Below are 13,053 nucleotides of genomic sequence, written 5' to 3'. Positions count from 1 at the left end.
CAAACATTTCTCCTCACACGCACATATGAACTAACATCCATCTGCAATAAATTATTTTAAGTTTCACAATCCCCCACCAACCCAAATACAACAGATTTTGTCAGTCAATTTTTTATAGCACATTAAAGATGTGAAAAGTTTATTTAAATTATTTAACATAATCAATTACCTATACTCTTTAAGCCGACATCTCTAGAATGAAAGTCAATGGGTGGCTAGGTCTATACTAGCGTCGTACGAACCATCCTGATCTCGCGAGCTTGCATTCTGTTTCCGTGTAGCGAATCAGATCAGGATGGTTCGTACGAGGCTAGGTCTACACAGGGATGACGGGGAAAGCATGGGAAACACGAGGTGGACTGTACAATCTTCTACATTGGCAAAGTGGTTTTGTTTAACGACTAATATCATTTTTTTTTATCTATTTATCAATCTGTGCCCAGATAAGTGGAAGATCCCAAGTTTGTCCCCACACCCTCCGCCAAATATACTTGTATAAAACAGTATCTACAGGATAAAAATGGTGGTGGTGTGTAATGAAATGTGGACTTGACTAGAAGGTTGGTTGGACATGAGGGATGTGAGGTTGGAGGATGGCTGGTTTCCTGAGGTTACACACCCTCAGCTCCAGGTGACCAGTTAGTTGGACTGTGTCGGAGAATTGCATAGAGAGAGTTCAGATTGGGACAACGATCAAGTACTAATAGCATATACATCAACTTCAAACTAACAATGCCTGGGGCAACGTATGTAATCTAGCCTGGCCCCAGAGGTTTATGCTGTACTGCCAACTTTGACAATGACCACAAGAGTTGGCCAGACCGCACAAACAGATCTGGGATCAGCCTACATGTAACTCTTTATCTGGGCTAGAACACAAAGAAATTACTGTTGGTTCATATTGAGGCCCGAAATTCATTCAGAAAACACATGATGCACAACACAAAGATGAACTCCACTGGTGATGGAGCATTGCTAAACGATGGTCACTAACCCAACATTTAGTTAGAGACCAGGGACCAAGGACTTGACTTTTTGGGAATAACAAGCAGAAGAGATGAGCAATTAACTCCCCTAGAGACCTACTGTAGATGTCTAGGCTTGAAGAACATAGTCCTCACTAGAGACCTACTGTAGATGTCTAGGCTTGCGCAGTGGTCTAAGGCACTGCATCGCAGTGCTAACTGTGCCACTAGAGATCCTGGTTCGAATCCAGGCTCTGTCGCAGCCGGCCGCGACCGGGAGACTCATGGGCGGCGCACAATTGGCCCAGCGTCGTCCAGGGTAGGGGAGGGAATGGCCGGCAGGGATGTAGCTCAGTTGATAGAGCATGGCGTTTGCAACGCCAGGGTTGTGGGTTCGTTTCCCACGGGGGGCCAGTATAAAAAAAATATGTATTCACTAACTGTAAGTCGCTCTGGATAAGAGCGTCTGCTTAATGACTAAAATGTAAAAGAAGAACATAGTCCTCACTAGAGACCTACTGTAGATGTCTAGGATTGAAGAACATAGTCCTCACTAGAGACCTACTGTAGATGTCTAGGCTTGAAGAACATAGTCCTCACTAGAGACCTACTGTAGATGTCTAGGCTTGCGCAGTGGTCTAAGGCACTGCATCGCAGTGCTAACTGTGCCACTAGAGATCCTGGTTCGAATCCAGGCTCTGTCGCAGCCGGCCGCGACCGGGAGACTCATGGGCGGCGCACAATTGGCCCAGCGTCGTCCAGGGTAGGGGAGGGAATGGCCGGCAGGGATGTAGCTCAGTTGATAGAGCATGGCGTTTGCAACGCCAGGGTTGTGGGTTCGTTTCCCACGGGGGGCCAGTATAAAAAAAATATGTATTCACTAACTGTAAGTCGCTCTGGATAAGAGCGTCTGCTTAATGACTAAAATGTAAAAGAAGAACATAGTCCTCACTAGAGACCTACTGTAGATGTCTAGGATTGAAGAACATAGTCCTCACTAGAGACCTACTGTAGATGTCTAGGCTTGAAGAACATAGTCCTCACTAGAGACCTACTGTAGATGTCTAGGATTGAAGAGCATAGTCCTCAACTTGAAGTTCCCAATTCAACAAACCCACCCAGAATCGCACTCACACCCTCTCTTGAGAAACAGAATGTAACTATTTACCAGAAAGGAGAGCCAATGGATTAGAAAGCAGATGAAACAATGATATGTCTAATACATTAAACGTGGATTATGTGGTGTTACAAATGGGCAAAGCATTGCAGTCCCCAACTTGACCTTGGGGTAGAGACATCCTCCTATGTACTTTGCAATTGGCTGATGTAGGGGCAATTCATATTCCAGCATCACTTGGTGTTAATCGACCACGACATTTTCTATTCTGACATATCTACCAAATTACATTATCTTCAGAGCCTTAAAATTAAATTCACCCCCCAAAAAATAACAAAATCAAAATAAACAGGGACGCAGAACTGAATATACTGATATAGGAAACTTCAAATACCACCATCATGCACACAATAATCAAGAAGATTAAACTAAAGATGGAGGCCTTTTGTCTGCTTGGGACAGGTATGTGAATTTTCCCCCCTCCAAATTCATGCTTCTAAAATAACAGTACAATCAGAATATGTAAATATGTCAGCAGCAGCCACAGTGGGTCCGTTTTTATAAAGTCCTGTAGAACATACCAAGAAGGCATTGTGGCAAAGAAATAAAACAGAATAAGAAAACATAAAATTATCATTCAAACCTAAACTAAAACAGAGGCTGGGATTAAAGCAAATTAGTTATCATGGTTTCACGATTTGGGGTCCTGTTCACGTTTTGTATCTTTTAAAAGGTGACTTGTTGATGGTGCTGATGATGACGAGCGCGAGATGGTCACCACACGTCTTCACATACAGAATAGGCCATTTGAGTCAGGAGAACAACCGTTTTCAAAGCATTCACCTCTATTGGCTCACTCTCCAGCAGATTGCCCAGTCTGCAGATCCCCAAGTCTGCAACAGCACCACAGTACAGTACAGGGGTTGTAACCAGAGGTGTAGTGGAGGGTAAACGCATGTAAATGCCTTTTACGCATGTTTTTGTATTTTGCCTGAGCGTTTTCCCACCATTTGCGGAAAAATGCATTGAACGTATAGGGCGCGTTGCTTTACTCAGCAGGAACGGCGATCAGCGTTTACCCACCTATTTTTTAAAACACTAAATCACTGGTTGCAACGGTTTAGAATGTTCAGATATAAATACATTGTGTAGAACGATTCTCTATAGGAAGTCATTTCAGCTCTATACATTACTATAATTCAAAGTTCTGAACGTTTCACCCACCTGAACGCAACCCAAGTGTCTCCCTCATAGGTTTCAATACATTTAGCTGATGGGTAAGGGTTATCTAGCATACATTATATGAAATCTCACCTCATCCTTTCACACAGATAAATGCTATATGGTGCATGCCACATCCTTTGATACAGGCTGCAAAATCCCAGAACCGTCCCCTCGAGTAGCCCAACCATGTAAAATGTCCAAATATGAGAATTCATAACATGACTTGTTCTGAATTCATAACATTACATACGGTGTCATGTTATTACCACAGTTGGAAGCTCAGCATCATCACAGTATGGTAAATCCATCATATTCCATGAGCAGCTTGAGCACCATTGACTGTGAACAATATTTTTTATACCCATTTTTAGACAACGGTGTAGAATCAACGGTCAACTCATTGTTTCTGAACCCTGGCTGACGATGGTAACATCACAGCTCGTGTTGGTCAGCTCACCAGACTCTCAGTCATCGAAGGAAGACTTGAGCGATAAGATCTATAGTGAAGAGACTAGCACAGATCAAAGATGGTCATTGTCTCTCGCCGAAAGGTGTGTTGTTCTGTCAACTGGCCATGGTCTCTCGTATTGCAATCAGGGTATGAACTGCCAAACACAACAGTCAAAAGGGAGTAACATTGTTACAGTGGTGTCACGTGTCGTCACCCCGGTTCGGTTGTACTGTATGTGGCCAAACATCCATTCTGGCTGTCTCTCAGTGACGGTATCCAAAGCCGGTCTTCTTAGCGCCGGGTGTGACCGACCACATGCTACGCCGGTCCTGGATCTTCTGGAAGATATTGCCGCTTCTCCTCTTCTCTCGCTTACACTTTTTCATTTTTTTCACCTGTTCAAACACACACACACTAAATGTTAAGACCAGAGGTAAAACGTACCGGAACCAGTTAGCGGTGCATTCAAAGGCATGGAGAAACAGTGGGAATAGTTAAGCCAGAAGGAGCCCTTAACCCATGCTTTAGAATGCAGCACTAACTGGTTCATTCAGTTTCCACTAGTATTGTTACAAGTTCCTAAAACAAGGCCAGGAGATTCAGGATGTCGCTAAATAACCGGGAAAGAAATTGAAACAGCACCCTAGGTAATTCAAAGATAAGCAAAAACTAAAAGAGAACTATTTCTTTAACATAATATCTTCTGTAGAAAACAATCACTATGTCAAAACTGCTTTAAATGGGCTTGTGTGCCTGTAGGTGCCCTCTCACCTTTCCACTGTCAAAGTCTTCGTCCCACTCGTCGATCACGGTGTCTGTTCTGGCATCACGGGTGTCATCAATGGCATCCCTACTGATGGCAGACGCCTCTCCCTCCCAGCTGAGGACTGGACACACACACACACACCTCAGTCATTACAGCCAAATACAACAATTTCTTGACTTCACTGGAGGTAAAGTGCAACCTTGAGAAAGTTTGATCAAGTTCTAGATCTCACCTTGGGTTCCGTAGGCTTTGTCCAAAGAGTTCTTCAGGAGCTCCTCCACCACTCCACCACTCCTCTTGCCGTCCCAGGCCATGGGGGCTGGGCGGGGCACATCCCCAGGCCCATCCTCTACTGCTTCTGCTGCGGGGGCCTTGGAGCGCTTGGAGCCATCCTTAACCTGGCTGTCCCACACGATCACTCCAGCTATGGTGGGGGGGAGGGAGTAGAGTTAGCACAGGGGTGTATTATCTGAGGTGAAACATTCACAACCAGGGATGACTAAAAACAGATTTTAAGAATGTAGTAAAGACAATGGACCTATATTGTTTTATATAATATAATATTTGAGAACTAACAATCACCAAAATAAAAGCTAGACAGAGGAAGAATTGAAAATTCCCCCCAAAATAATTTAGCAGCATTTATTGTTTGAGCAAAATTACAGCATTAACCATGGCAAAATGCATAGAATCACAGGAAACTAGCTTTAAAACTGAAACAATTTCTCAGCTCTATGGAGAAATATGTAGAATTGCAGAAAACCGGCGTAATTTCTCTCTACTACACCACCAAGAGGGAGGGCCTCTAAAATGTAGTTGCCACGCCCCTTTTTGATCCCCAAAAAACCCTGACAACATTTGCAGATGCAACAAAAAGAGCCAACACAACAAAATGTGAACCCTGGGAAATATTATAATGTAAACATAATTTACATAATAATGCAAAACAAGGATAGAGCCTAATCAAGAGATATCGCCCACAGGAGTTCATGTCCTGAAACCATATTAGGGTATGAGTTTAGAAAAGTTTTGACGAATGGGTTATGCTAAAAACAGAAGGGGTAAGACTGTAGACTGTTGGCTTCGGTCAATGCAGCAGTGTGTGGTGTGTGGGCCCACCGGTGCTCTCCACAGTGGCCTTCTTAAGGGGCTCAGCTGGTTCCGTGTCGCTCCAATGGTCGTCAGCGCAACGTCTGCTTTCCTCCCACTGTTTCACCTCTTCTTTTAGCCTGCGCTTCTTCTTCTTTAACTTCATTGGCGCAGTAGAATCCCCAGCACCGTTTTCAACAACCGTGTCCTTCGTCCCAGAACTGCTGTAAAAAAATATATATAATTTTATTTTTTTGTTGCCGTGTCAATGTGCAAAAACACTGGACATTTGGTAGTATTTTCTCATATACCTCCCATGTAAGAATCCATATTGGTCAGGGTGGATTTGACCCAGTGATACATTCTATATGTTGCTTCCTATACATTTAGCTAATATTTTGGCATTACAGCATTGAGTTTTTATATACATACACACACAGTTGAAGTCGGAAGTTTACATACACTTAGGTTGGAGTCAATAAAACTTTTTTCAACCACTCCACAAATTTCTTGTTAACAAACTATAGTTTTGGCAAGTCGGTTAGGACATCTACTTTGTGCATGACAAGTCATTTTTCCAACAATTGTTTACAGACAGATTATTTCACTTATAATTCACTGTATCACAATACCAGTGGGTCAGAAGTTTATACTAAGTTGACTGTGCCTTTAAACAGCTTGGAAAATTCCAGAAAATGATGTCATGGCTTTAGAAGCTTCTGATAGGCTAATTGACATCATTTCAGTCAATTGGATGTGTACCTGTGGATGCATTTCAGTGCCTCTTTGCTTGACATCATGGGAAAATCAAAAGAAATCAGCCAAGACCTCAGAAAAACAATTGTAGACCTCCACAAGTCTGGTTCATCCTTGGGAGCAATTTCCAAACGCCTGAAGGTACCACGTTCATCTGTACAAACAATAGTACGCAAGTATAAACACCATGGGACCACGCAGCCGTCATACCGCTCAGGAAGGAGACGCGTTCTGTCTCCTAGAGATTAACGTACTTTGGTGCGAAAAGTGCAAATCAATCCCAGAACAACAGCAAAGGACCTTGTGAAGATGCTGGAGGAAACAGGTACAAAAGTATCTATATCCACAGTAAATCGAGTCCTATATCGACATAACCTGAAAGGCCGCTCAGCAAGGAAGACGCCACTGCTCCAAAACCTCCATAAAAAAACAGACTACGGTTTGCAACTGCACATGGGGACAAAGATCGTACTTTTTGGAGAAATGTCCTCTGGTCTGATGAAACAAAAATAGAACTGTTTGGCCATAATGACCATCGTTATGTTTGGAGGGAAAAGGGGGTCACTTGCAAGCCGAAGAACACCATCCCAACCGTGAAGCACGGGGGTGGCAGCATCATGCTGTGGGGGTGCTTTGCTGCAGGAGGGACTGGTGCACTTCACAAAATAGATGGCATCATGAGGAAGGAAAATTATGTGGATATATTGAAGCAACATCTCAAGACATCAGTCAGGAAGTTAAAGCTTGGTCGCAAATGGGTAAAGTTGTGGCAAAATGACTTAAGGACAACAAAGTCAAGGTATTGGAGCGGCCATCACAAAGCCCTGACCTCAATCCTATAGAACATTTGTGGGCAGAACTGAAAAAGCGTGTGCGAGCAAGGAGGCCTACAAACCTGACTCAGTTACACCAGCTCTGTCAGGAGAAATGGGCCAAAATTCACCCAACTTATTGTGGGAAGCTTGTGGAAGGCTACCCGAAACATTTGACCCAAGTTAAACAAAGGCAATGCTAACAAATACTAATTGAGTGTATGTACACTTCTGACCCACTGGGAATGTGATGAAATAAATAAAAGCTGACAGGGAATTGTTACAATGATTAAATGTCAGGAATTGTGAAAAACTGAGTTAAAATGTATTTGGCTAAGGTGTATGTAAACTTCCGACTTCAACTGATAGATATATATATATATATATATATATATACACACACACACACATACACTGCTCAAAAAAATAAAGGGAACACTTAAACAACACATCCTAGATCTGAATGAATGAAATAATCTTATTAAATACTTTTTTCTTTACATAGTTGAATGTGCTGACAACAAAATCACACAAAAATTATCAATGGAAATCAAATTTATCAACCCATGGAGGTCTGGATTTGGAGTCACCCTCAAAATTAAAGTGGAAAACCACACTACAGGCTGATCCAACTTTGATGTAATGTCCTTAAAACAAGTCAAAATGAGGCTCAGTAGTGTGTGTGGCCTCCACGTGCCTGTATGACCTCCCTACAACGCCTGGGCATGCTCCTGATGAGGTGGTGGATGGTCTCCTGAGGGATCTCCTCCCAGACCTGGACTAAAGCATCCGCCAACTCCTGGACAGTCTGTGGTGCAACGTGGCGTTGGTGGATGGAGCGAGACATGATGTACCAGATGTGCTCAATTGGATTCAGGTCTGGGGAACAGGCGGGCCAGTCCATAGCATCAATGCCTTCCTCTTGCAGGAACTGCTGACACACTCCAGCCACATGAGGTCTAGCATTGTCTTACATTAGGAGGAACCCAGGGCCAACCGCACCAGCATATGGTCTCACAAGGGGTCTGAGGATCTCATCTCGGTACCTAATGGCAGTCAGGCTACCTCTAGCGAGCACATGGAGGGCTGTGCGGCCCCCCAAAGAAATGACACCCCACACCATGACTGACCCACCGCCAAACCGGTCATGCTGGAGGATGTTGCAGGCAGCAGAACGTTCTCCACGGCGTCTCCAGACTCTGTCACGTCTGTCACATGTGCTCAGAGTGAACCTGCTTTCATCTGTGAAGAGCACAGGGCGCCAGTGGCGAATTTGCCAATCTTGGTGTTCTCTGGCAAATGCCAAACGTCCTGCACGGTGTTGGGCTGTAAGCACAACCCCCACCTGTGGACGTCGGGCCCTCATACCACCCTCATGGAGTCTGTTTCTGACCGTTTGAGCAGACACATGCACATTTGTGGCCTGCTGGAGGTCATTTTGCAGGGCTCTGGCAGTGCTCCTCCTGCTCCTTCTTGCACAAAGGCGGAGGTAGCAGTCCTGCTGCTGGGTTGTTGCCCTCCTACGGCCTCCTCCACGTCTCCTGATGTACTGGCCTGTCTCCTGGTAGCGCCTCCATGCTCTGGACACTACGCTGACAGACACAGCAAACCTTCTTGCCACAGCTCGCATTGATGTGCCCTACCTGAGCCACTTGTGTGGGTTGTAGACTCCATCTCATGCTACCACTAGAGTGAAAGCACCGCCAGCATTCAAAAGTGACCAAAACATCAGCCAGGAAGCATAGGAACTGAGAAGTGGTCTGTGGTCACCACCTGCAAAACCACTTCTTTATTGGGGGTGTCTTGCTAATTGTCTATAATTTCCACCTGTTGTCTATTCCATTTGCACAACAGCATGTGAAATGTATTGTCAATCAGTGTTGCTTCCTAAGTGGACAGTTTGATTTCACAGAAGTGTGATCGACTTGGAGTTACATTTGTGTTGTTTAAGTGTTCCCTTTATTTTTTTGAGCAGTGTATAAAAAATGTAGTATTTTATGCGTTGGACCTTTTAACTGAAATGTTTACTGATGCAGGTCTAAAGCCACATGACCAGACAGACAAATCCTCTGCAATTTATCTAACTTTTCTAGCTATAATATCACAATAACATTTGAAAGTGACCTTTCTGAAACAGAACGTGTTGATGTTGCTTCCTCCGGTCCCTCCTCAAATCTCCTCCTTTTCCTCTTCCTCCTCCTGTTCATCATCGTCACAGTGTCCGTACTCTGCTCTCCTTGATTCGCATCACACTGGTGCTCCATTGGAACCAACTGGAGCTTACTCTCTGGCTGGGGATGGGGCTGCTTTGGTTGTTCCAGGGCTCCTTTGTCAGGGGGGCTGAGGTTCCATGATCCCCCCTGACACCAGTCCTCCTCTTGGGCCGGCGGAGGAGCCTCCAGATGAGACTGGACCCTTTCCCTGTGGTTCTCTGATGCATCTCCATCCACCTCCTCCCTCTTCCTCTTCTTTCTCCTTTTCCTCCTCTTCCTCTCGCTGGCCGGTTCGATCGGCTCGGGCTCATTGGGGATGTCTGGGACGACGGAGGCCAGTGCTGGCTCTGGCTCTCCGCCTTCCAGTTCAGAATGACGCCGTTTCTTCGTCTTCTTCTTCTTCTTCTTAAAGGAGGTGGTGGTGGCGGCGCTGCTTGGGCCAGGCTCTGACAGACTGGAGCTGAGGGTCTTGTCAGGTTTGGGGCTCTTTGGAAGGTGGGGCTGAAGCCCATTTGTTTGTGGAGAGAGGGTGGAGTTTAGTTTCTGTGGACTCTGATTCTTAGATGGGATGCCTGAATGGACATGGTGGGCTGCGGGAGGAGATTGCAGTTGGGGTGAATGGAACGGACCAACCCTGAGGGGGGAATGAGAAGAACATGATCAACAACAAAATATGAGAAATTCAAACCATCCAGCAAAATATTGAACACAATGTATAGGCTTGTGTGTTGTTTCAAATGTTAACTAACGGGACAATAAACCAGAAAATGGGTGAATGGCTGGGCTTGTGGCTACACCAGTGAGAACTGGGTGATGTTCAGTAGAGCATACTGTAACAAACTGCTTTGAAAAGGGAAAACGGAATGTAGAGTTTTCAAAAAATTTTACTCAAACTGTTTACAATTGTTTTCTCCTGTTTTGTGGCTAACTGGACACAATGCTGTGTACGGTCTGAGGTGAGGTGTGGTGCGGGTCGTACCTGTGACTGTGAGTGGGTGAGGTGGAGGTGAGGGTGTTAAGTTGAGCAGGATGCGTGCGGTCACTGGACGGATGGTGTGGCAGGTGGGGGTGTTGAGCCTCAGTGTTGCTCGGACTCCGGCTGCGACTGGCCTGCAGTTATCGACAAAAATAAAAACTTGGTGGTCTAAAAGAAAAATTGCCATGAACGTGACAAAAAAGGAGGAATGATCAAATAAGGAGGAAGGAATCATTGTAAAGATGGAGGAAAGAATGAAGGGAGGGAGAACAAAAACAGGAGAGGATGGTATGGCAGAGAAGAATTACAAATGGTTAGAAGAAAATAATTGGAACTGAAACAAAAAAGACAATCCATTCTAAAAAGAGAAGACTACTAGTACAGGGCTCTCCAACCCTGTTCCTGTAGAGATACTGTCCTGTAGGTTTTAACTCCAACCCTGTTCCTGTAGAGATACTGTCCTGTAGGTTTTAACTCCAACCCTGTTCCTGTAGAGATACTGTCCTGTAAGTTTTCAATCCAAACCCAGTTGTAACTAACCTGATTCAGCTTATCAACCAGCTAATTATTAGAATCAGGTGCGCTAGATTAGGGTTGGAGCTAAAACCTACAGGACGGTATCTCTCCAGGAACAGTGCTCCAGTTAAAACCTACAGGACGGTATCTCTCCAGGAACAGTGCTCCAGTTAAAACCTACAGGACGGTATCTCTCCAGGAACAGTGCTCCAGTTAAAACCTACAGGACGGTATCTCTCCAGGAACAGTGCTCCAGTTAAAACCTACAGGAAAGCATCTCTCCAGGTACAGGGTTGGAGAGCCCTGTACTAGAGTATGTGGTTGGTTAGACAGGAGAACAGGAACACAGACACAGTGTACTAGTCTTGCATAGGGCTGGGCGGTATACTGTATTTAACTATACACACACCGGTATTGATGCACGGAGCGGTTAGTTTTTACTTCACCTTCTATAACCATTTCAATGGTTGGTTTGTTAAACGTGATACGCAACTCTGGTGCGCATATTGTCAGTTTTTATAGTTTACTACGTTTGCTACTCGAGTCATCTCTCTCCCCCCCTCTCCTCTTGCTGCTCAGCCTCTGCTGCATGCCGCCAACCACACCAAGCCCTGCCCAGTCACTCAAGGAGAGAGCAGTTGCTCGACCACGGAGTCTCAAGCACTTTCTTGCCATTCACTCTGCATGGTCAGATGGATGCAACAATCTTGGTGACATGCTGCTTTCCACAAGCGTTCTATTCACTATTAGTTTGTGTATCTTACTGTCTGCAAACTACTATCTGCTAGTTTGTCTTTTCTTAGCAAGGTGTTGCTAAAATAATTTGTGTTAGCCGCTAATGCTAAATCGCTAGTTAGTAAATTTAGCAAGGTAGCTAGCCAGCTAAGAGTCAGAGCAAGTTCCTACCCTGTCAATAATTCCTCCCTGGTTTATTCATTCATTGTCATGTCAAACAACAATGTATTCAAGGTGCTGCCCACTATATTCCAACTATAGAATTAGAATAATAATTATATTTCCATGATTCCAACAGTTCACCAATTAACTACATTTTTTGCCCATATCTGTGTGGCACAGTGTGGAAATTATAATAATAAAAGTGCAGGAAATGCAGAAATGGAGTTGGATTGAAGAGTATAAATGGAGATATTGATATCACTTATAATTTGTGTTGCCACCTTAGGGTCATGAATTACTCAAAGCATTTTTAGAACTTTGATTATTTCAAAAATTATTCATAAAAAATTAAAAACATGATATATGAGCTGCCCAGTGACGCGAGTCTACCAGACGAGCTAAATGCCTTTTATGCTCGCTTCGAGGCAAGCAACACTGAAGCATGCATGAAAGCACCAGCTGTTCCGGACGACTGTGTGATCACGCTCTCCGTAGCCGATGTGAGCAAGACCTTTAAACAGGTCAACATTCACAAGGCCGCGGGGCCAGACGGGTTACCAGGACGTGTACTCAGAGCATGCGCGGACCAACTGGCAACTGTCTTCACTGACATTTTTATCCTCTCCTTGACCGAGTCTGTAATACCTACATGTTTCAAGCAGACCACCACAGTCCCTGTGTCCAAGGAAGCAAAGGTAACCTGCCTAAATGACTACCGCCCCGTAGCACTCACATGGGTAGCCATGAAGTGCTTTGAAAGGCTGGTCATGGCTAACATTAACACCATCATCCCGGAAACCCTAGACCCACTCCAATTCGCATACCGCCCCAACAGATGACACACAATCTCAATCTCACGCCACACAGCCCAATCGCACTCCCACATATCTTGCATTACTCATTTCATATGTATACTGTATTCTATAATATTCTACTGTATCTTAGTCCATGCCGCTCTGTCATTGCTTGTCCATATGTGTATATATTCTTAAATGTAATTCCTTACTTAGATGTGTGTGTGTGTATATGTTGTGAAATTGTTAGATATTACTGCACTGTCGGAGCTAGAAGCACAAGCATATTGCAACACACGCAATAACATCTACTAAACGCGTGTATGTGACAAATAATTTGATTTGGACAAAAGGAACACCTATGTGAGAATGCTGTTCATTGACTACAGCTCAGCGTTCAATACCAGTGCCCACAAAGCTCATCACTAAGCTAAGGACCCTGGGACTAAACACCTCCCTCTGCTGGATCCTGGACTT

General features: G+C 44.5%; 1 protein-coding gene across 3 annotated transcripts in view; it reads right to left on the bottom strand.

Annotated features, from left to right (window-relative positions):
- Positions 1-2,606: 2,606 nt before the first annotated feature.
- LOC311103754 (ubiquitin carboxyl-terminal hydrolase 36-like) overlaps positions 2,607-13,053 on the bottom strand; it is a 39,449-nt gene continuing 29,002 nt past the window's right edge. For all 3 annotated transcript variants that reach the window (XM_084145397.1, XM_084145396.1, XM_084145398.1), the window contains 6 exons: positions 10,373-10,503; positions 9,305-10,027; positions 5,643-5,836; positions 4,756-4,947; positions 4,529-4,644; positions 2,607-4,152 (listed from right to left, as the gene is read on the bottom strand). In XM_084145397.1, coding sequence (XP_084001523.1) covers positions 4,021-4,152; positions 4,529-4,644; positions 4,756-4,947; positions 5,643-5,836; positions 9,305-10,027; positions 10,373-10,503 — 1,488 coding nt within the window. In that variant the 3' untranslated portion in view covers positions 2,607-4,020. The remainder of the gene's footprint in view (positions 4,153-4,528; positions 4,645-4,755; positions 4,948-5,642; positions 5,837-9,304; positions 10,028-10,372; positions 10,504-13,053) is intronic.

This window comes from Coregonus lavaretus (assembly GCF_964263955.1).
Source record: "Coregonus lavaretus genome assembly, chromosome: 28".
In the NCBI taxonomy this organism is placed as follows: domain Eukaryota; kingdom Metazoa; phylum Chordata; class Actinopteri; order Salmoniformes; family Salmonidae; genus Coregonus; species Coregonus lavaretus.
This window is presented reverse-complemented; position numbering and strand designations above follow the sequence as displayed.